This window comes from Glycine soja, chromosome 7 (assembly GCF_004193775.1).
Source record: "Glycine soja cultivar W05 chromosome 7, ASM419377v2, whole genome shotgun sequence".
In the NCBI taxonomy this organism is placed as follows: Eukaryota; Viridiplantae; Streptophyta; class Magnoliopsida; order Fabales; family Fabaceae; genus Glycine; species Glycine soja.
The window spans coordinates 6460176-6483545 of NC_041008.1; the positions used below are offsets into that span (position 1 = coordinate 6460176).

Sequence of the window (23370 nt, forward strand, 5' to 3'; positions counted from 1 at the left end):
CTAGATAGACATTGATATTAAATATTAGACGGGTCATTAAAAATTGACTATGACTTGGTGGTTTTGGAGTGAATCGGAAGATGGATAACGTTGGCGGTCCATAGAATCGAATCAATTTGTTAGTTGGAGTAGTTGAAACCTTGAAGAACTTGTCAAGGTAATGTTTTAGGTGACCATACAACTTTCATACATTAATCAAATTAAATTTCACACCTTTCCTTAATTTATTTTTCATGCTGTCTCGATGAGGAGACAAAAGAAAAAATGTGTAGAAATGTTATAAAAATTGTATTTTATAAGTAATTTTAAGATTTTAGTGAATGTTTAGGAAAAGTATATAAAAGAAGTAGTATAAATTCAAAATACAAATTTAAAATACTTTATCCTAATCCAATTAATGTTCTAAACAGTTTTTGATAGTGTATGTGGATTCAAGAGAGATGATTTATGAATCAAATGTTTGTGCTAATTAACTTGTTACATGGCAAGAACATACAATGAAATGTCTGGAGTACATATGTAATTTTGCGTGTGTGCGTGTGCGTTGTTGTCAAACATTTATTAGTGTATGAAGATTCTAGTTAAGAATTCTTGAAATGACTAGAGCTGTCAAAATACGTTTTAGTTGAAGAATAATTAAGTTGAAAGAGTTGAGACTCAAACACAATTTAATTTGACTCGAGGTTTAATTTTGAGCAATTTCAAAAACCGCTCAACTATTTAGTTTAGAGAAAATTCTCATGTTCTTTGATGATGATGAGAACCAGGACGAGATGGTTATGTGGCTCATTAAAAAAAAATATCCATACAAAAATTATTCATACACAACAAATAATGTTTGGAGTCTCAATCCCTGTGTAACATATTGATAAAAGTTTTAAAATTTGAAGTCTCCAAAGTACTTTGTTTCCTCTTCCATTATTTCTTTCAGTGATCTACTATTTTGGACTGTGTTCACCATAAGTTTCAATAAATTATCTACTACTAAAGACTTAAACAATTACACCAAGTTGGGACAGTTAGATATGTTGTCAAATGAGGGCAATCGTTAACATATAATTTGTGGAGCTTTTTACAACTTATGTTTAGCCAAGATGAGTGGTACCCTAACTTAATGTTTCGGAGAGGTATTTCCCAAAGTTTTAATACTTTTACCTATCTAAACATGTCCTCAACAATTTAGAGGATTTCGGCAAGGAATATTCCAACATTCTTGCAATATCAATGAAGCTCCATATTTAATTATATGCTGGGATATAAGTTGGGAAATAAGAGAGGCAGAAAGGTAATGGTGAGGGGGAGGGGAAAGGGGAGAGGTAGAAGCTTAGACTCATTTTGCTCTAATGTTGAGAAAATAGTGTAACTGTGTAAGTATTATAAAAGAGGAAAAAAGTGAGGTGAGGCTTAACAAGAAGGTGATTCCGACTCCAAATGTTGACATTCACCATAAAGTAGTGAATGGAAGAAAAAAACTCTTTGCTGCTCCGAATGAACTACTATGAGAGCTCATGGAAACCAATGATGACCAAGTGTTGATTTTGTACTCATCCTAGCTTGTTCTCATGAGTTGCTCATGTCAAAAGATTATTCAAACAAAATATCTAGCCAAATTTTGTACAAGTAGTTATTTGTCATTGTTTCTCAATAATTAAGGGGTTCCACAAATTGTTCATACTCAACCTTGAGTTTAAAATCAAAATGTTTTTCTACTTGAGTTTCACTCTTTCAACTTGGAAATTACCTAATTGTATGAAACGATTGTGAAAAAGGAATGTACGAAAGCATATGTAACACAAGAGTCTATGTTCCATCATTTTGAGAAGATGTGTTTTTATGACATGTCACACTCACTTCTCCCCTCAAGCGTTCACTCTTGAGTTCCCTCCTTAAAAGTATAATTAGAAACTTAATTCAAAACACATTTGGATTTTAAACTCAAGGTTTAATAAATAATTTAACATTTTTAATTTTTTAAAATAAAGACTAAATGCGAATAATTACTTTAGATTGTCATCACTAAATGTATGTTAATTACACATACACATACACACATAAAGAGAAAGAAGAAATGTATTTAGTGAAAGATTTATTTTTATATGAGAATGTGATAAATAAATATTGACTATTGTCTCATTATAAATGGTAAAAACACCTTCTCATAAATAGTCAAAATTAAAATGAACAAATTATGTGAAACTTTTAAGAAGACACATAACTTTATTAATGGTAATGGTTTACAAAGTAGGTGGCTTACTAGTTTGGGTAATCCATCAATTGACCCCTTATTAAGTAAACTAGACTTGTATAAACTCTTACCACATAATAATAATGACTATCCCAAAAAAATAAAAAGATAATACCTTGAAGTATAAAGTCCACCAAATGAATAGAAGATGAAACATCTTACTTGCTTGAAGGACCGTGTATTGTAAAGTGACCTTAAGCTTGCTATACTGTTATTATAGAATAACTTTCATTCTCCCAAAACTTTGCTGCGGGGGGGAGGGGGGGTTGATGATGACCTAACCATGGGAGTTTATTCAACCATGTCCATCTCTTTCTTGGTTGCAGGATCTTCCATGGTAGATTAACCAATTATTGATGCAATCCATATGTCCTTACACAAATGTGTCACTGTTATGGGTCCCAAATTAGACTATTTTATATGAAAAATTAAATGAAAATGCACATTTTTAATAAAAAGCTTGCACACCGTGTGGTGTTGCCTTGGTTACTATATTTTGTTAACTAAGAATCCATTTTTTTTCCTTTGCCAAATCTTACTCGATTTACTTAGCCTCTTCATACTACTAGGATTAAATGCCCGATTTGTTATATTATTTATTAAATCCTTCCTCTTATTTTGGCCATTTAATGCTTGAAGTATATTTTCATTAACTTTTGATTGTCTTCCTACCTCCATTTGCTCCAAAGTTCATGCCTTTTGTCTTACTTTGGGTAGATTTTCCTTACATCTTTTTTTTGTCATTACGGAAAAAGTCATCAAAATGGGTCTAAACCCATAAGCTAACTCCATCCACCATGGGTTCTAAGTAAGGTTAGGCCTAGAAAAAGAAAAAAAATTGCATTTGCCTTTCAAAACTTGTCCCGAGTCGCATGAGCTGAACCTACGATCCATCTAACCTACCTAAAAATAATCTATTAGTATTTTATAATATTTTTTTAAGACTTTAAAATATTTTGTTCATTTTGATTGGAATAAAATGAAACTCACCTAAAATACACTTTTAATATTTTGTAATATTGTCCATCATTATTTTATTTAGTGTTTTGTTGAATACTATTTTAAAGATTTTTGGTATTATAGTTTTAGACTGTTAATATGTGATAATATATCTTATTTTATTGTGGTGTGTGACCAGTGAAAGATTTAATTTAACTAATATTTTTTAAATTTATTCAATTTTTTTCTAAAAAAATTGACTTTTTATTGAATTATATATATTTAAATATATATTAATTTTAGGTGCATTGGTGGACAAACTATCGAATTGGATCACTTTTTTCTAAAATCAACTTTAAGTGAGCTGATCCGTTTAAGAGATAAGTCAAGATAAATCGAACTTAACCGATTAGTCCATCTGGTTTTAACAACTTTAATCACTAATCTATTCTTGTAAGAGTCATTATTCTCTCAATTCACGTGATTGATTTGTATACATGCAAGGATTGCATACTAATTTTCTCCCATCGCATTTAGTGTTCCTTTGCCATCGTTAATGAAGTTTTCCAGTAGTGTTGCTTATTCGTTTTCCTTTTTTGGGAAATTTTTTATAATATGTCCATTGAATCCTCAACACTTGCAAATTAGATAAAGGCCTCCATACTCAACATTGAATCTATGATTGTGAAACCAAACCTGTCCCACCACCATTCGGCTAAAGTCAATTTTTATACACACCTTGACTAACTTTTTTTATGATGCATCCATGGTTGAAATATCAATTCTCACGGGTCGTTGTTCTGCTGAAGCTAAAGCTACAAGAACACTTTCATCATAATACTCTAACTCTAAAAACGAGATCTTTATCCAAACTAAGGTATTGTTAACCTTCATATTCAATGGTTTGAAATCCAACGACCGTAGTCTAACTATATGATAATGATCAACTATCATTTAAGGCTTTCCTTCAAATACTTTCTCTCTATTTCTTACCAAATAAAAAATTACTATAAAGGAGTCATTGCTAACATCAACCACATTTATTCCCTCTATATAGGTTTTCACATAGTATTCAATCGGTCTTTCATGGTAAGTAAACTAGTTTTTCTTTTACCAACAACCTGACCATATGTTTCCACGGTAACCACAACATTTAAAGTTTGACTTGACACTTTTCTCCACTTCAATTTTGAAAAGATTTTTTCCTATAATAATTTAAGAAGTATGTGCTCCCATCAACTTATCCCAAAAGGATATATTGAGTTGGCTAAAACTACCACTCATGTAAAATTTATAAACTACATTTCTAGATAAAAAGTAGTATTTAAATTTAAAAAATTAAAATATTAACAAATTCTCATGTATTATGCTAAAGAAAAATAATCCCCCCTTCCCTTCCCTCTCCTTTTTTTTTTCTTTTTTAATATTACCTCTACGTTTATATTATTATTATTAGATTAAATCACACTTACTTTTTCTAAAATTAAAGAAATTACACATGTTTTTTTTTTATAAAACCTACATATGTCTTTCATGATATTTAAGAAAATTATATATGTTTCCTATTTATTTTTAAACTTACATAAATTTTTTAAATGTTGTTTAAATATTTGACAATAACAAGTCATGTGTATTGATAATTTTAATTAAAAAAACTAAAATATATATTTTTTTTTGTTCCCATAAATATCATTCATATTTTTTAGAATGAAAAACATATTTTAATCTTTTTTAATTAAAATTGTCAATATACATGATTTGTTATTATCAAATTCTTAGAAGACATTTAAAAAGTTTGTGTAGGTTTTAAAAATAGAAAAAAATGTTTATAATTTTCTTAAATTTCAGAAAGATATATATAATTTCATTAAAGCTCAAACTCAAAGGAAACCGTTTTTCTAAAGGAAAAGAGACCTAAACAATTTTCTTAATTAAAAGACATGTGTAATTTAAGAGCCCCCCATCGAGCCCGAAGGCCCAAGGCTCCTTACTTATCATTAGGTATGGGCCTTAACCTAACAAACCTAATCGGGTTCAGTCGTGAACGGCGTCGTTTACTTCCCCATCGTGCTTATTCATCACATATTATTCACTTTGTCATTGACATCGACAACGATTCCAACTACAAACCACTAAAGTGAAAAATTTGTCAGTCACAAAAAATTTCTAAGTTCCATTTTTCTCCTTCTCTTTGTTTCCCTTCGTTTTGTAACTCTGCAAATCCATTTCTCAGGTATGTATGGATTCATTCTTACATTTGATTTGAACGGTTCATTCGTTTTTCATTCCCCTAAGTTCGTGTTGGAGAATTGTGGGTCATCTTCAAAATGTGATTTTCTCAATAAAAATCATGCTTGCACACTCTTATGTTGTTTTGTTGTTATTCCTTTAATTTATTTTGCTTACTTGTGAAATCTGTGTGATATTTTCGAGGTTGCAGAAGTGATAAAGTTAAACTCTTTTTCACTTCATAAATGAGCATGGGAATGCGTATGACAGATTGGTACTATGGTGTGATAGGATGTCCTTCAACCAGAAAAAAAAAGTATTTGTTTCCCGATTTCCGTGGAAAAATAATGATAAAAAAACTCAATTTTTAGGTTAGTAAATTATTTTAAAAAAAATTGTAATAAAAAAGACAGTTGATTTGTCTGCTGATTTTTGACTTTTTCTTTCTTTCAGTTTTGGGTGTGAATTTAAAATAATATTAGTTGGATAATGCCAGCCAAGTAAGAATTAGAGCTAGTTTGGTACTTGTGAGTATCATCAGTGAAGTGGGGTTATTGTGAACTGTGAAGGTAAAGAAAAGCTTGTAATTTGAAATCTTACATTTGTTGAATTCTTAACGCAAGTAATAGCCATTTAGTTTTAAGTAGTTTGCTAGAGCTGTTCTGAGAAGTTAAAGCCTTACTTGAGAGGCTGCTTCTTGGCTATTGGTGCAAGATGCTGCATTGAACCTCGCTAATGTGTGGTAACTGTATATTAGATAATGCTGTTTGGTGTCGAAGTTCAATGTATGAATGCTTTTAGCATAATACTATGAATTTTCCTGCAATAATTCAGTTACAGATAGGTGTAAATAGCTTTTAATTTAATTTAATATTTGTTTGGTTGTTTGAAACCACACCAATAAAAAGAGGGTTTTCATAGACCAGTTTTTGGCTGTAGGAGGTTGCTGCTGATGGTTCACTAATTAATGTCCGATTGTCCATAGAAATTAATACAGTAGGTTGATTTAAAGTAAAAAACAGACAACTTAGAAAATACTTCTTAGGAAGAATTACACAATTCTAGACTATTACAATTTACAAGTTTATGAATAAGGTATAGTGAACAAATATATTTTTGTATGCATTTGGTGTTGGCAAACTTTGATAAAATATGCTAATGCTTGTGTTTTGGTCATGCTTAATATTGGGGTAGTATATATTTGTCTGCTCTTCATTTCTATATTGTCATCTACTGCAGTTATTGACTTCTTATCCTTAACTTTGCAGCTTTCTTTTTGAATTTGAGAGGTTCCAGATCATTCTTCATTCTGCTATTTGGCAAGGTCTCGCCTGTTTTACTTACTGGTTGAAATATTGTGATAGAGGTTTGTGTAACACTGCAAATTCTCCCGTGGACCTTGTGCATTTGAGTAATGTTGCTCGAGTAACATCATCCTGAAGGCAGAAGTCCTTTGACAGGTGGACATATTAAGTGGTTGTTTGGATTTGAAGTTTAATTTTTTAAATCAGGAATTCCTTGCACCATAAAGAAACTTCCAGTATCCCTGTATTTTCGAATTGTTGTCAGATGTCAGAAACTGACTTGGCAGTTATTAAACCTGAGGTATGCTACCTTTTTGTATAAGAGAATATATACTTTTTTCTTCAAACCATCTAGGCTGTGGCCCAATATTTCATTTGAGTTGTACTGCTTCCTTTTTTGCTTTTGGTAGTAACTGTTAACTTATTCCTTTGACCTTTATTTATTAATTATGTATTCTCTTGTATACGGTTTGTTAATCTATTTCCAGTAATATTTAGTACATTATTGAAATTACTCTTTATTCAATAATTTCAATAGGTCTAGTGCCATTTTTTTCTCTACACAGTTGAATCCCAATACCCTCTCAAATATTGCATATGAAACTATGTGTTTATTTGGTGTGAATTGTGATTATGTGAATACAAACTGTTTTCGAGTGTTTGGTTTTAAATGAGTTGTTTTAGCATTGTAATGACTCTCTGGTTTAGTTTTCTCTTCAATCTCTTTGATGATGGAGATTGGAGGGATTGTGGATTCAAAATTGACAGCGTGCACATGCGTGACCCATCAATTTAATAACAGGGAGTTTCAGGGGTGAATCTCTCTTTCTAGATATTCTTTTAAAACATTCGATATTCTTTTAAAGCCTTAGACTTGCATGTGGCTCATACAACTCTGTGCATTATCTTCTCCTTGAATCAGTGAATTAACTTAGTGTAGATGGGTAGTCTCTTTAATAGCTTTTGTATTCCAATTTTTCTATGATTGTTTTATGTTGTGTACTTGTCTTGTCTGGAATATCATAATTGTTATTCATTAATTTAATGCAATGAAATTCACCAAAAAAAAAATTAATGCTAGGAAACTTCCCTACCAGAGAATCAAGACCTTGCATTGGTTACTTTCTTACGTTGAAACTGAAACTATTCTTTGTTTGTATTTTCAGATGATGAAGCCGTATGTATGGCTTCAGACTTCAGATGATTCAATCCAACAAGTGGAACAAGAAATTGCAATGTTTTCCCCACTGATATGTCAAGAAATAATACAAAAAGGCATGGGATCTTCCAAGAATTGTGCAATATGTCTTCCTCAACAAGTCAGTCCTGCCATGTTGAGCTTAATTCTCGACTATTGTCGTTTTCATCAAGTACCAGGCCGCTCAAACAAGGTTTGACTGCTTTTTTCCAATGCTCTTGTATTGTTATTATTTTCATACTTGACAAGATGATCCAAGCCTGAACAATAAATGTGAAAGGTATTTGACTTGTGGACTATTCGTTTTATAGGAACGTAAATCTTATGATGAGAAATTTGTTAGGATAGACACGGAGAGGCTTTGTGAGTTGACATCTGCTGCAGACAGCCTTCAGTTAAAACCTTTGGTTGATCTTACCAGTCGTGCACTTGCTCGAATAATTGAAGGGAAAACACCAGAGGAGATACGTGATATATTTCATTTGCCTGATGATCTTACAGAGGTGTCTGGTGCTTGTGAGAACTCTGTATGCCAATTATATCTTTTTGGATTTTCTATTTTCATTTCTCACGCATTCTTTTGATCCAGGAAGAAAAGTTGGAGCCCTTGAGAAATATAACTGCCGACCCAAGGATCAGACTTTTGAACCGTTTGTATGCCAAAAAGAGAAAAGAACTAAAAGAGCGCGGAAGGTTAAAGGTACCACCAAATTGTTTCTTACTTTCATCTTCAGCACATTTTATATGTCACACTGTCAGTGTCAATTGTAGTCCATATTCCTTAATTAGGTATTTCTGATTGAACTTTTATTGATAAAAACTGTACAGATCAGTGTTGTCAGTGGTCTATTGCATATTTGCATTAACTTCCATAGTTTTATGGAAGATTGCATAGTGTCACCATTTTGGAAGCAGCGTAACAATGTTGGAGAAAATGTAAATTTATTTTGGCAGAAGAGATTCATAAATATGAGGAGAAAATTTATGGTTTAAACTTTAAATAGATTTTTGGTTCTTATACTTCACCTTGATTTTGGTTTTGATCCCTATATTTTTAATAGTTTGGTTTTTGATCCTTAATTTTACAAGTTTAGGTTTTGATCCTTGTAGTTATATATCGTTTTGGGTTTGGCCGCACAAATTTTTTGCCTCTTCTACCAAAGCTGTCAAACACGAGTAACTTCTAATCTGTTGCTTCTGTTTCAAAGATGCACCACCTACCATTGACAACACTGGTGCTGATGTGTTCTTGCTTCATTTTATATTTCTAAGTTGTAGATAAATTTTGACTTAAATAAGAATCAATCTGTTTGCATGTTTCAGAATGTTGAAGTTGAAGAAGAGCATGTGGATGAACGTTCTGTTGATGACCTTTTGTCTTTTATTAATGGAAATGATGGAGGTAAATTGAAAATATTAATCTTCCCTTTCTATGTATTCACTTCATGTTTTTCTGTCTATAGATTGATCAAATGTGTACTTTTCTCATTCCTAATTGGTGAGGACTTTCTATTTAATGTTACTCGTTGGCCATAAGAAATCCCTTCTGAACCATTAGATGAGCTGATGAATTGGCTTGGGCCATTATCCAATTGGGCAATAAGTTCCTTCATATTCACAATGTAATTCTGAATGCTAGGATGCACAGATAACTGTCCACTATGCATGGTATGTAGGTAAAGATGATGACTTTCTAAATTTGAGAGATTAAGGGCAGCATTTTTAGATGATAAATTGTTGCTAGTCTCCAACAAAGTTTATAACAGCCAAGCTGAAGTAGTATAGGCAAGAAGAGTGCTAAAGTTTGTCTCCTTTTTTATACGACAAACATTTTGCCCCTCTTTAACAAAATTTCATGTAAATTGATATAAGAAATATTTAAACATGCCTGTAAAATTTGACTTCATAAGTTTATGAAACTGTTGTGAAATATTGTGAATTGTAATGTTTTGAAATAATTTTAATTAGAAAAACAAATAAATAAAGATATTTACGAGCAGAATTGACTTAACTCTTTATATGTATAATTTTTTATTTTCTCGGTGCCAAATTTCATTAATGTTGTGACAGTGCACTTATTTTGTCACATCATTTAGAACAAGAGTTTTGATATGACTTTTGGGATGTGTAGCATTACTAAATGCTTTTTGAAATATTTTTTTTGATGCTTTTAGAGAGGAATTGTCTGAGAGCTATAGTCCTTTTATATTTTTCTTCAGTTCCGCTTTTGAATTTCTTACTGGAGGCGAAGAATTTTGTCGCAGATCCAAAGGGAGTTAAAACATCAAAGAATAAAAAGAAGAACCGGAGGAAAAAAGAGCAACAGAAGAACTCTTCTCTGAAGGAGGCATCTGAAATGAACAAAAAGGTGGTTTTAAAAGTTAAATCATTTGGCACTGTTCATTTTGAATGAACATGGCTATGGTCTTATCACCAAAATGTTGAAGTGTTTATTGACTTTTTCTTCTTATAATAGGAGGTAAATGGCCATGATATCAGACATCAAAGTTCTGAAGCTGAGAGAATTAGCGAGACCTCATATTTACCCTATGCAGAAGATGACACATTTTCTCCTAAGGTTGAGTTTGATGATGGTGATATAGATGATGAGATTGATCCTGCTTTAAAGGAAAAAATTGACAGGTGGAATTATTTTCTAACTCAATGCTTACTGTATTGTAATGTTTTTCAAATCTATTTTGTATAGCATAGTTGCTCTTGAAAGTCACTAGCTTTTTTTCTGATTATTAAGCCACATTGCTGAAGAGATCTTATATGGACTATTGCATATACAGAGGACAAGGCCCTGGAATGATTTGAACTCTTATATCTTTTTGGTTTTCAAGGAGTGGAACCTATGATTTCTGCACACTTGAGTTAAGCCTAGTGGCAATGTTCATGACTCTATTTACCTTCCATGTTTTTTTACCTTTTCATTTTAGGTAATCAAAGTTATCTCTTTGATATAAAGAGATGGTTGCATGGTAGTTACACTAGAGTGCTTTTAAGATGATGGTATGATGCACCCTAATATTTTATTTGGGTGGTACCTTTTGATGCAGGGAAGTGGAAGATTTTGCCCGCAGATTAAATTCTGACTGGCCAGAAAGAATGCAAGAACTTTTATCTTCAGGGCAAGAACGGAAGACAATGCTTTTTACTACAGATGGTTTTCTAAGGCGACAAGCTTGTATGTTTTCGCCTTGTGTCACAGTATTTTTCCTTATCCATCATATGCTTTCTAACTGAACTTAAAAAATAATTTGTATTTTGTGATAAAAAATTTCTTTTCTTTTTCCTTTCTCCACTCTAGTTTCTTTTGGCATCTTCTGCATTTTTTTTGTTAGTGTTGGTGACATGAATTCAGTTTTATAGTTTCATTATTTTTTTCTTATTATATATATACTTGGTGATGAGGGTCAGCCCTGGTGCAGCGGTAAAGTTGTGCCTTGGGGACTTGTTGGTCATGGGTTCGAATCCGGAAACAGCCTCTTTGCATATGCAAGGGTAAGGCTGCGTACAACATCCCTCCCCCATACCTTCGCATAGCGAAGAGCCTCCGGGTAATTGGGTACGAAGTTTTTATATATATACTTGGTGATGCCTGTTAGTCTGTTAGCTAATCCTGCTGTGAAACGATGATGTGCTATTATTGCCCGAGATTTTTCTGCTCACCTTATTTTTGTGAGTGCCATAATTTCTGACTGTTTTGTATTTATATGAATTGTGCTTGAATTCATTCAGTGTTGGTGCATAGGGTCTTGCTTAGGGCTGGAAATGAGTCGAGTTGAGTCGAGCTCAGTTTAGCTCGACTTAGCTCGTTAATATTTAACAAGTTCATTTTTTAGCTCAAGCTTAGCTCATTTGTTTCATGAATCAAATTCCGCAAGCTGATTATCGAATGAGTTTCAAATTATTTTTGAGTTGATTCAATTCATTGCCATCCCTAGTCTTGCTAATGAGTATCTGATGTACACTGATTAAGAAATCAATAAATAAAAAGCTTTTACTACAAATGATGTTAAGGATGCATTGATTAGTGATGACATTAAATGTTGCCATTTCTTATGAAAACTTTTCACTTTTGATTCTTTAATTAGTGTTGTTAAGTGTCCTTAGGGAACTACTTATCATTCTCCTTAGTAATAAAGCACTTTTAAAGATAGAAAATATGCTCCAAAATCGTTCCCATTTCAACTCTTGTAGTGTTATTCACAACTCACTAAATCTCTTTTTCCATCTTCAGGACTGGACTTAGAATGGAATTATGGAAATGAATCCTTACCAGAGGCTTCAACAATTTTGAGAGATGCTGGCAAGAGCAAGAAAAGTTTTGCATGTCAGTTGTTTTTCTTTTTTTGCACTTCCGATGTTTTACTCTATTCTTTGCAGTTCATTTTTGGTGCGCAATTTTATTCTGGGGACTCTTGTACTCTTAGGTAAAAAAAAAAAAGCTCCTAGTTTGTATGCAATAGTATACCTTTATTTTTGTGCCTTTGTAATTTTGCATATTTATTTGTATTACATTGATTTTTTTTATAGGACATTTGGTGTGGGGTAAGGATAGGATTAATCTTCACTGCTTCGCTAGTAAAATTCACTTAACATAACGCATGAAATTCGGTTTATTGAGTTTACTATGTGATTTTCTTTTCTTTCTTTTTTTTTTCTTTTCAAAATGGTCATTGCAAGTGATGTCATATTCTCTTACCATTTCGTTTTTGATCTTTCTAATATTTATAAAGAAAGAATTAAATGAACAAACATGTTTAATGTCTTGAAAATATAAAAAAAAATCAATACTTTTTATCCAATTAATAAGATATTTAAAGAAGATTCACAATTATTGTTGTACCATGCAAATAATGGAATGTATAGGGACAAATATGAGTCCCTTCGAATTCCCTTTGGCCGAACATGCCCTTGGATATGTTTTTCTTGATTTAGTCAGAACTTCCCTGTACATGGCCCTCACTTTGAACTAGAAAAGTTAGTGGTGTTCATGATCCATTCCGTTTCACCTAATTTAATTTAGGTTGAAGTTGATTTTGACGGATTTGAATTTCAAAATTGGTTGATATAATTTTAGGGCAAATTAGAATTTTTTGTTTTCGGATAAAATTAGTATTATATATTTTTCTAAAACTTTTTAAAACTATTATCTCTTAACAATAATTTTAGGAATCTTAAATTTTTAAACTACATATTCATTGAATCTAGAAATGTTAGGAATCTTAAAATAAATTACTTAATGTAATACTTAAGCCTAATGGATTAGTTTTTTGAGTCAGACTTTCCTCATATGCCATACGACATTGACAAATCCATGTCTTTCCTCTCAATCTCGAAATATTTAAGGAAACTGATAACATGAAAAATCTTGTAGAAATTAAAATTTAGCTAACTTCATGTTCAAATTTCATACAAGTATACTACAATAATAACAGTAGTTAATAATAATAATACAAACACAAGTTATGGCTATATATAGTAAACAGCAGCTTCTCAGTGTTAGCAGCCTTTCAACAGTCCTTCCTTGTATGATTGGAGTTTCCTAAGCATGCCACTTTGCTTCTTGGCATTTACTTGGTAAAGACATGGTTTTTGATCAAACTCTCCTTGATGCAAAGCCATCATCAACCAGGAAATTGATTCTTCATCTTCTATCTCACAAAAAATAAGGTTACAATACACAGATTGGTGAATCCCGTGGAATATCAGAACAATTGGGTGATATATCTCTCATGTCTTAGCTGCTGATTTAACTTTTAAGTCTATGCTGTCATACCATTTGGCTGAAATTCTGTTACAACAAAGTTACAAATGTTACATAATGTCCTAAGAGACCCTATCACTCTTCTATAAACTAATACTTGGGAGGGTACAAATCTGCTGCTGAAGTGCCCATCAATGGTGGCTGTCAATTGATTGGTTATCCTCTTGGATATGAGGACAATGCCTTTCTGGTTCCCCTCTTGTCCATAAAATCTTGAGCTCCCCTCTCTTTTTTCCCAATGACAAAAAGGTGCCTGCATTTATGATTCCAGAATAAGGTTTGCAGCAAAAGGACCAGATTTTGTCATGCTGTACCTAAATGTCTACTATGTCAGTCCTTGGGCTGGTAGCCCAACATCAAAGTTTTACCCAAGCAATGTCAGCTGTACATGGACCGATCAATATTATTACAGTCTGTCAAAATGATTTTAAGCAAAATGATTTTAATGCTTTGCCCCACATATATGAAATTTTGTACTACATACAAAAAGTTTATATTTGCTGTAAACTGTCTAACATGTTTAAGCAGAGGCCCCAATAGGTGTATTTTTGTGAACGGAGGGAAGTATGAACTGTGAAGATTACATACCAGGCACCAGCATGCCATCTTGTGTTTGTAAATTAGATTTAACTGAGTCTGATAAATTATACTTACCTAGTGTAAATGGGACTATATAAAGCAAAGCTGGCTGACCATGCCCATCCATCAAGTTCAAAGCCACATATGTGATGAGGAGACCTACAGATCAAAATTCAAGGAATGATGTAAAGGACAAAGCCCAGTCACTTCGACATTTGAAGATAGGAATATAGGAAAGAAGCAAGCTAACAGATTTGCAGTGGGGTTCTTATTTCTTAATGAGTTAATGTTGTTAAAGTGATGTACCATTGGTTCCTTATTAATGCGAAACAGTAAATTGAAAACATATTAGATTGCAGTACTGCATACATTAAAATAGAGATAAACACCTTCTTTAAACCCTTGCTACCATCCAAAGACACCACTAACATGTTAAGTTGACACACTTAAAAGTTAAAGTGTGCAGCAATATTAAGCCACTTTCCTAGAGTTGCCCTACTTAAATTATTAGAATATTATTGGAGTAGCCAAGCATATAATATTTGTGGAATCTCACATAACAGTTAACAGGTCCAAAGATTTAAACATTTCATCATGAAAATTATCCTAGAACAAACATTTCATACCTAAACCATAGGCAGACATTGCCCACAAGAAGTATCCAGCCCGAAGGTTCTTCTTTGCCAACCAATCATACCTGTAAAGTTAGTTATGAATAGAGTAAGTTCATTAACTGTTAACATGATAAAAGAGCATTACTTATCCATCTATTTAAAACATTTTACAAGGAAATAATGTGGTCAAGTATTCTATCACCAAAAAAATCAGTAATGCAAGGAAGATGAGTAGGAGAGGATGTATTATGACTTCCAATTCTACCTTAGTGAAAATGCCACTATAAGTCCTGGTAAGATTATGTCCCCAAATCCGATGATACTGTAACCACCCCAAGGATCAAACAGACGTGGTATCTTGAGAAGCATGGGGATACCATCTTCTCCACTCTTATCACCTCGAGCTACCTGTATGGAGAATAATAATTTTAACAGGAAAACAGCATCATGTATGAGGCCAAAATCAAGCTTTGTGAAGAATGGTAGAGACGGGGGATTGTTCTTTAAAACACTCACCACTATCATCACACTCTCATGGAACCACCGTTTAGAGACAAACACCCAGAAGATGTCATATAGGAAGGCACAACTGAGAAGAACAGTTCCAACCTGATTCAGAGAAAATGTTATATGTCAGTCAGTAGGTGTTTTTGTTCATAATAAAAGTTCAGTAGTATCCAGCAAAGCTATCTCTTCAACGATCTGTCAGTTTAACTATTATATAAATGCCCCATGTGTGACTCCTATTCTTAAATTCAAGAGTATCACAAACAAGTAAATGAGGGCATAGTGCCTTTGACGAGTTTTTTCAAAAACCAAAGACTGAGAAAAAAACAACTATAAATCATTAATTACCTTGAGATTTGGTATGCGAACAATCTGAAGAACTGTAATTATCAATGTGATACCCTAAATGACAGGAGGCAGAAAAAGAAAAGTAAGCATGTTAAATAAATAGTAATCTGGCTCTTGATTTCTTGGAAGTTTTATACTATAAACGCTTACAATCTTAAATAAGGAGTATTAATAATAATAACTAGTAAGAAATCCTTAAAGGCAGAAGTTTAATTTATATTCAAAACTACATTAAAAGGGAACAAGTATTATTAAGAGAAATAGATTTTTTAAGTGACAAGAGAGGAAAAACATTGACATGAAGCAGAAAAATAATAATCATGGGAAAGGAAACTAATAGCAGGTATATTAACGGGCCGAGAACAATCTATGACCATGTTTCATTTTGATGATTAGTTACAGCCAAATTTCTTATATAAAGCAGATATTAGGAATTTGATTTTGTTCTTCAAAACGTTTCCATTGATCAATAGCAAAAGAATGCCCTCTTTGATACTTACTTCATGATTCTACACTAGCAGATAGTGTTAATGCAATAAATAATTGGTTATTGGATCTGTATGATATGTAAACCAAACCAAAACATTTGAAAACACAAATGTGGTATCTTACAGTCATTGTTTTAAGGGAAAAAAGTTTTTTTAGTCCCCATATTTTCAGCCAAACTTGGTTTTGATCCCTCTACTTTCAAATTGGTGAATTTAATCCTCCAACTTTTGAAAATATGTGAATTTAGTCCCTCCTTGTGTTTAAACTTAACATTTAGTGGCAGTTGTTGACCGCTACAAAGTTGAAAGAGGGACTAAATTCACATATTTTCTTAAGTTGAAGGACTAAATTCATCAATTTTAAAGTAAAGGGAACAAAACCAAGTTTGACTGAAAGTACAGGGACCAAAACTCATTTTTCCCTTATTTTAATTACAACCAGAGGAAGAGTATCAGATTCCACGCTAGTTTAAGAACATTTTCAGTTTTAAATCAGTTATGTTTGAATGTTGGAAAGCAAAATCTAAGTCATGCAACAAGTGGATTTTTTATGATTGTATCACAATTTTCTGTATTTTAATCAGAAATGCCAGCCAGTCCATTCCAAAGGGATAGAAAATAATAAAACATTAGAAAATGTAAAGAAATTTTTTTACAAGATATATAGTAAAATTAATAGATTTATTTTACAAGCAAAAGTAATAAAACTATTCTTACAAGGATATCTTGACCAATCCAAGCAAACGATGCACGGCGATAAACTGCCCAAACCACGGCAAACACTATGCAGAATGGAGTAACAGCAACTGTCAGATATGAGACAGCTCCAAAGAAGGGTATCTTCACAAATGTTTGAGCGGGTTGTTGAAACCATCTGAAACTATAAGTATTTTGCTGTCAATTTCAATATCATAACTAAAGAAACCAATAGAATGAACAATGAACCATGAACCCTACAGCAACAAACTACAAGCTGAACTAATTTATTTTTCAGATAATATTGATTTATTGCAATGTTGAGACTAAAGAAAGCAGGAAAAACACTTGTTGATGCAAGAATTAAATAAAACACATCTTCGAGCAATGTTCACAAAGAGCTATATGTGTGTCTTGCTACATTTTATTAGAGTATTATGTTAGACCCTTCTGAACAGCACTCGATAGCTGTTAAGAGAATTCTCAGGTACTTGAATGGCACTCTTAACCTTGGTCTCAAACTTCAGCCTTCCAGCTCCTCAAATTTCTCTGTCCAAGCATACTGTGATGCTTACTGGGCTTTGGATCCGGATGATAGGAGATCAACTTCAGGGGCAGCTATTTTTCTAGGACCTAATCTTGTCTCCTGGTGGTCTAAGAAGAAGAAAGTTGTGGCTCAATCTAGCACAGAAGCAGAGTATAGAAGCTTGGCTCTTGCTACTGCTGAAGTTACCTGGATTCAGACTTAGCTTTCTGAATTACAGGTCAGACACACTACACCAGTTGTCTTTTGTTTTTTGTCAGAGAAAAAGTTCTGGAGAAGAAAATTTAAGTGATTCATGTCCCTGCTTTTGACCAATATGCAGACATCCTCACCAAATCTCTTACCCCCTCTAATTTTACTCTGTTTAGGGACAAGCTCAGAGTGGTAAACAAAGATTTTGTCAACCCCTCATGAGCTTGCCGGGATACTAGAGTAGTAGAGTAGAATTACTCCTTTCTTTGACTTCAGTCTAGCATAGTTAGTTATTATAGTTAACTCAACTAACCTTGGGTTAGTTGACAGTTGTAATGACAGCTGTGTACACCTGTCCTAGCTCTAGTATAAATACTAGAGTTGTAACTGTTTTTCAGTTGGGTTGAAAATATCAACTTCTTCAATTTCAGTTGTGTTTCCTCTCTTTCGTTTATAGAAAGTTTTTACATTTGGTTATGAAGGTATACATAAAAAAATGATGGCTATGTCAATTAATTCACACCCTAATTTGCCACCACTTATATGAACAATAAACAAACCAATTAATCATAATTTAACAACATAAATAAAGTATGCTCCACAACATGATCTTTGGATCATAACAAATGTAGTTATATCCTCTTTCAGTTACAATGAAAATGTTGATTATCAAAAGAACAAGATATATGACTCAACAGGTAAGCTACAAATTCATAAGCCGTAACAAAAGAAAAGTTGGCAGATTAGTTATTGTATCCTTTGCTCATTCAACCACCTTCCTTGTGTGTAAAAAACTTACCATGATAACAGAGCCACCAAACAAGTTTGCAGACCCTGAAAGCACATGAAGAATATATAGATTTAGCTGTTGTATGACAACAAAATCATGCTATTTCTGCACTCATAGACTTTAACTCCAAGTAATAACTAATGCAAAGATTACTAAACAATCATGAGTGAAAAAAATATTTAAGTTCTGATCTATATATATAATACTGTACATCAATCAAAGGGAATTCATAATTAGATGTACATCATATTGTGCAATTGTAAATGCTGTATGACTTAATTAGGATTTAATATAACCATAACAAGGGACCCTTTTTGTCTCTGAAGATTTATGATTTGACTAAATCATAGTACCCTCAGGATTTCAAAGGCGGGCCATTATAAAATAAATAAATTCACAAGTATTTTCATCCCCCTTCCATCCTCCTCTTATTCTTCTTCTCTCTTCATTCTTTTTCAAGTCTCCATCCATTTGCATCCAATGAAGATAAGTTTAAAAGCTTGAATTCAAGCACACAAGATTAGCCTGAGCTAGAAGTGAATGTTGGGAAGTTAAATTCCTAAAGGACATTACCCCACAATTGGAAAATGATGATAAGTAAAGCATGGTAATCTGGTTGATCAGTAAATTGATTATAATCTAGATTAGATGAAGGAATACTCAAAATAAACAATAACTAAACATTGACCAAGAACAACTCACCTCTATCCCACCTATGCAAAAGAGAACCACCAGAACTTCAACAAACCAGAATGACATTAATTTATACAGCATAACCAAGAAGCAAGAAGCAATCACAACAAATAAAATTGCTGCTACAGTACTGATTTCCACATAACCACTGGAACCAACATTTTCTGTATTAGCATAGTCATCTGAAGCATCCTACAAGTATAAAAGTTAATTCATATATTAGTAACTAGATTAATGAGTTTTCTTTAAAGGGGGGGAAAACTTGCTGATAAAAAGAGAATAAAATCCTTTTTATAGCCTCCCTGACTGGTAGAAAACAAAGCAAAAGCTTTATTGTTTTAATGTGTTTGTCTTTTCAGCATTTTTGGTTTGGCTCCTCATTTTTATATTATTATTTTCACTATATTGAGAGAGAGTAAAGTTGGGAAAAAAAGGAACTAGGTAACCTTTAAAAGCTTCTCTTGTTCAATTGCTGCTTCTCTAGCACTCCAGGCAGACCAATAAGAAGCAATTAAAATGGTACCAACAGCCATAAGCCACAGAAACACTTCCGCAACATCAACCAATGGACGCAATGGAGAGTATAACTGGATGGACACTAAAGAGCAGGAATTGTACATGCAAAAGTGCAACCAATATCAAGTAAGACACATGTCCACATCAGGTATAAAATATAAGCCTTTATTTTAAAAATTAAACTGTCCTGTGCCAAAAGAAAAGCCGTAACTAATTACATAACAAGAGACAACTCGGAGAAAGTCAATCATACCATTGGAGTTATTTTTTATATGCCTTTCCAAGTTCAATCCAGCATCTTGTGGAAGCATGACAGCAGGTATTCCAATATCAACATCAGTTTCATTTTCTTCACAAACCATCTTGAAAAGTTCTGTATAGCAACGAAATACATTACTTTCTCAAAACAAATACAGTGTAATATTTTTATATTATATAAATATAAAAGAAATATTTACTTCAACTGCTTGTCGCAATTTTCTTTGTATACCCTAATAACTAATAATGAACAAATATATTTAGCATTATATGCAACTGACATCCCCAAAATCAACTCTAACTGTGAAATCACTAATGGACAAGTGATGAATGAAATAGACTACAAGATCTCAAGAAGCATTAAAAAGAAAATGCAAACACCTGTACGGTAGTTTATAATGAGGATGGCTGAAGCACCAGCTTCATCAGCTATATTTGCCTTGGTTGTGAAACTACATTTTCCTCGGTGCACCAAAATGATCTCGTTGGTGAGCTAACAAGAGTACAAAGTAATACAAAATACAAATTACTTTTTTTTTTAAAAAAAAAAATGAGCTTTCAATCTAGGCAATTATGCTTCACATGCAAGTAAAGTTGCATTTGGTAAGTTTTCTAGCTTAATAATTAATTTAAATACCTTATTCTTAGGCTTTGTACAGCAATCAGGCGGATCAGCCATGACAACTCTAGAAAGATTGGCCCGTTTTTCTTTTGATTCCAATGTAGGGCCAAATCTTGCACCAACACCAACGTACTCACTGTTTTCCACACCATCAATCCAAGTGGGGACTTTTACCTAACAGAAGAAAAGAAATTGATCAAAGCTGTTAAAGAAAAATGCATACATATGTGTATATATGACAATACACAATTTAAGAAAATAGAAATAGGCTGCATAACAGTTTGCTGGAAACTATGAAGAGATAAGCTAAAAGATTTTTCATAACCAGTTCATAAAATACAGTTCCCAATCAGCTGGCTACACTCAAATTTTGAGTACATTCACAAAATAAATTTTAAAAAATCCCTATTTTCACCACTTAGCTAACCACCAAAGTTTAATCATCAACAAAAAAAAGGGGCAAAGAACTGCAGAAATTTTACAGGGACAGGTTAAGGGTAAAAGCATTGGGAGAAGAATATAAACAAATTCAGGTCTTTCGGTGGTATCTAGAAAACAACTCCACCTGGATCAACCTCAAGTGCCAAAGATGCAAGTTTGCATGACAAAAATCAAATGCAAAAGAAATTTGAAGTGATAAAAAAAAATCAGATATCAAATAAAAGATATTAGTGTATTACACAAAATTAGTATACTCTTAAGCTTCTAACCACATATCAAACGTAGATCTCTCTGCTGCAAAAGCTATAAACACACCACCTATGAGATGATTATGAGGCAAAAAAATAATTAGCATAGTACACAAATAAGCACTGTGGCATGGAATCTAAAAAAAGACAGCTCAAAGCAATTTAACACGCAATCTGTAAAACTTAAGCAAGCATTGAACAAACACCACTGCATCAGTGAAGGTGTAGATCATATTTCCACAATACAAACTCAAATCAAAAACAAAACATACATATACTTTCATATTTCAAAATTAATCCCACCCAACTCTCCAATTTTCATTTCCTTAAAAACACAGTATTTTTTTCCCCATGTTTTCCAAATCCCTTCATTATTGCAGAACTTCCCCCACTAAGCAAGCTTCAAGGCCAAGATCAAAAGTTAAAAACCTCCAAGAATGACATTTTTAAATTGCAATTCGTGTGAAGAACACAGATAAAAAAGAGAAAATTGGTACCAAAACAAAGTTGTTCTCACAACCAGGTCTTCTGGGGGCAACATCATCATGGTGAACTATATCCCCACCCAAGACCAAAGTAGCAGCAAGCATGAACACATAGGCCACACTATATATAGCTCCAAGTGAAACCATGCTGAGAAGTGAGAACTGAGTTTCTTGATGCAAAATTCAAGGAGAGAAACAAAAGGGTTATCAGAGAAAGCAGAAAAAAATGTTTTTTTTTCGTTTATTTTAGTGAGAAAATGAAGAATGGACAGAGGAATTGGGTAGGAGGAAGTGGCGGTGGGCAGAAAGAAGAGAGAGAAGAAAAGGGTAGCAGATTTTATTTATTATCATTATTAGTAGTATATTATTATATTGTTTTATTAGTTTTTTGTTTTGTCGTTTGTAGGACTAAGAAAAAAATACTAAAAAAGTGCGTGTGGTAACTATTGAACTAGAACTAGAAGTCTAGAACTTGCGGTCCTATGTTGATGGTTTCACAGTTGAGTGTGACCGCCATGTGTTCTTTTCTGAACTCTGGATTTATTTCGATCTTTGCATTTACACATGTTGAAGTTATTTATTTATTACTACTATGGCACTTTGTCATGTACGGTATAATGGAGTTAATAATAATTTTTATTTTTATTTTTTAATAAGGAGATATTTGAGATATCTACATTTCTGTTTGATATTTAATTAATCTTTCTATACCCAATTAATATATTTTGAAATAGTATATTTAGTTGTGGTTCTACTCTGAAATAGGAAATTAAACCTCAAACTTTAATTAAAAAATTTAAACATCAAATTACTTGTGTTAATAATTTTTAATATTTTTATCTATAATATACAATAACAACAATAATTAACCTAAATAATAGTAATTTGTATTTTTTTAACGAAGTAATCTAAAGTTTCATTCATAATTAATCCTTAAATATTATGTTGGGAGGAAAACATCCACTAATAAAAAAAATTATTTCAGTAGTGTACGACAAAAATGACATTAAATTAAAGTTAAACACCATTAAATGAGTGTATTTTGATAAAAAAAAATTAGTTGATAAAAAATGAGTGTATCATTTGAAGTTATTATTAGTTAAATTAACAATTTTAAATTCAATTTTTAAATATATAATTATATTAAATATTTTTTTTAAAAATATATCTATAATAATTTCATCTTAATCTACTCAAACTAAACCATATCTTATATAGTATATTATAAGATATCTGTGTCATAAAATAAGAGAGATTTAATTTATTGTATAATTGTCTTATATTTTGTTTTTTAGGTGCATATATCAGCTTGTGTTTTTTCCCTTTTTTGGACAACAACATATTCAACATAAAAAGGTCTAATAATTTTTTTAAAATTACTCATTATGAATTATTAACTCATCATCTCATTTCATACTAATTTATAAGAATCCAAACTCTGTTGTATTGATCTAATTTCGTCGAAAAGCAATCACAGAGTAGTGTAGTTATTTTCCTGTAAAATATAGAGTGATTATTTTAGTCTAAATTATTTATACTTCGATTTGATTAGATTTGATTAGAAAAAGATGAATAGTGAACATATTCTTTTACTTCTAGCTTATTGCCAGTCTAAAAGTAGTTACAATGAATAGGAAGTTTCCACTAACCACTGTCAC

General features: G+C 32.3%; 2 protein-coding genes across 6 annotated transcripts; one reads left to right on the top strand and one right to left on the bottom strand.

Annotated features, from left to right (window-relative positions):
• Positions 1-5275: 5275 nt before the first annotated feature.
• On the top strand, positions 5276-12552 carry LOC114418429 (SKP1-like protein 21). Of its 5 annotated transcripts, XM_028383758.1 has the most exons (12): positions 5281-5417; positions 5625-5784; positions 5867-5982; positions 6682-7018; positions 7884-8108; positions 8227-8418; positions 8505-8615; positions 9239-9317; positions 10135-10283; positions 10392-10558; positions 10978-11105; positions 12162-12552. In XM_028383758.1, coding segments are annotated over exons 4-12 (1089 nt in total). In that variant the 5' UTR covers positions 5281-5417; positions 5625-5784; positions 5867-5982; positions 6682-6982; the 3' UTR covers positions 12164-12552. The 5 variants fall into 5 exon arrangements, 4 of the variants coding, with proteins under 4 accessions (XP_028239561.1, XP_028239558.1, XP_028239560.1 ...); XR_003668036.1 differs by lacking the exons at positions 5625-5784; positions 5867-5982; positions 12162-12552 and adding an exon at positions 10668-10857 and having other exon boundaries at positions 5276-5417; positions 10978-11106; XM_028383757.1 differs by lacking the exons at positions 5625-5784; positions 5867-5982 and having other exon boundaries at positions 5280-5417.
• Positions 12553-13281: 729 nt separating this feature from the next.
• LOC114418430 (signal peptide peptidase-like 4) lies at positions 13282-22043 on the bottom strand. Its single transcript, XM_028383761.1, has 14 exons — positions 21725-22043; positions 20554-20712; positions 20298-20409; positions 19912-20031; positions 19589-19740; positions 19152-19334; positions 18459-18493; positions 16945-17107; positions 15740-15793; positions 15401-15493; positions 15150-15292; positions 14897-14967; positions 14346-14429; positions 13282-13944 (listed from the first exon to the last, which is right to left on the bottom strand). The coding sequence occupies exons 1-14, from the start codon at positions 21857-21859 to the stop codon at positions 13823-13825; spliced, it is 1626 nt and encodes a 541-aa protein (XP_028239562.1). The 5' UTR covers positions 21860-22043; the 3' UTR covers positions 13282-13822.
• Positions 22044-23370: the final 1327 nt, after the last annotated feature.

Bases quoted from the DNA above. Each gene is read 5' to 3' on its own strand.
- LOC114418430 (XM_028383761.1), bottom strand. From the start codon at position 21,859: ATGGTTTCACTTGGAGCTATATATAGTGTGGCCTATGTGTTCATGCTT. The intron at 18,494-19,151 runs GTGAGTTGTTCT...ATGTGCTTTCAG, and splicing joins TTTGCATAGGTGGGATAGAG to GGTCTGCAAACTTGTTTGGT. The intron at 15,293-15,400 runs GTGAGTGTTTTA...TTCTCCATACAG, and splicing joins ATGAGAGTGTGATGATAGTG to GTAGCTCGAGGTGATAAGAG.
- LOC114418429 (XM_028383757.1), top strand. From the start codon at position 6,983: ATGTCAGAAACTGACTTGGCAGTTATTAAACCTGAG. The intron at 8,419-8,504 runs GTGTCTGGTGCT...CTTTTGATCCAG, and splicing joins TGCCTGATGATCTTACAGAG to GAAGAAAAGTTGGAGCCCTT. The intron at 10,284-10,391 runs GTGGTTTTAAAA...TTCTTATAATAG, and splicing joins CATCTGAAATGAACAAAAAG to GAGGTAAATGGCCATGATAT.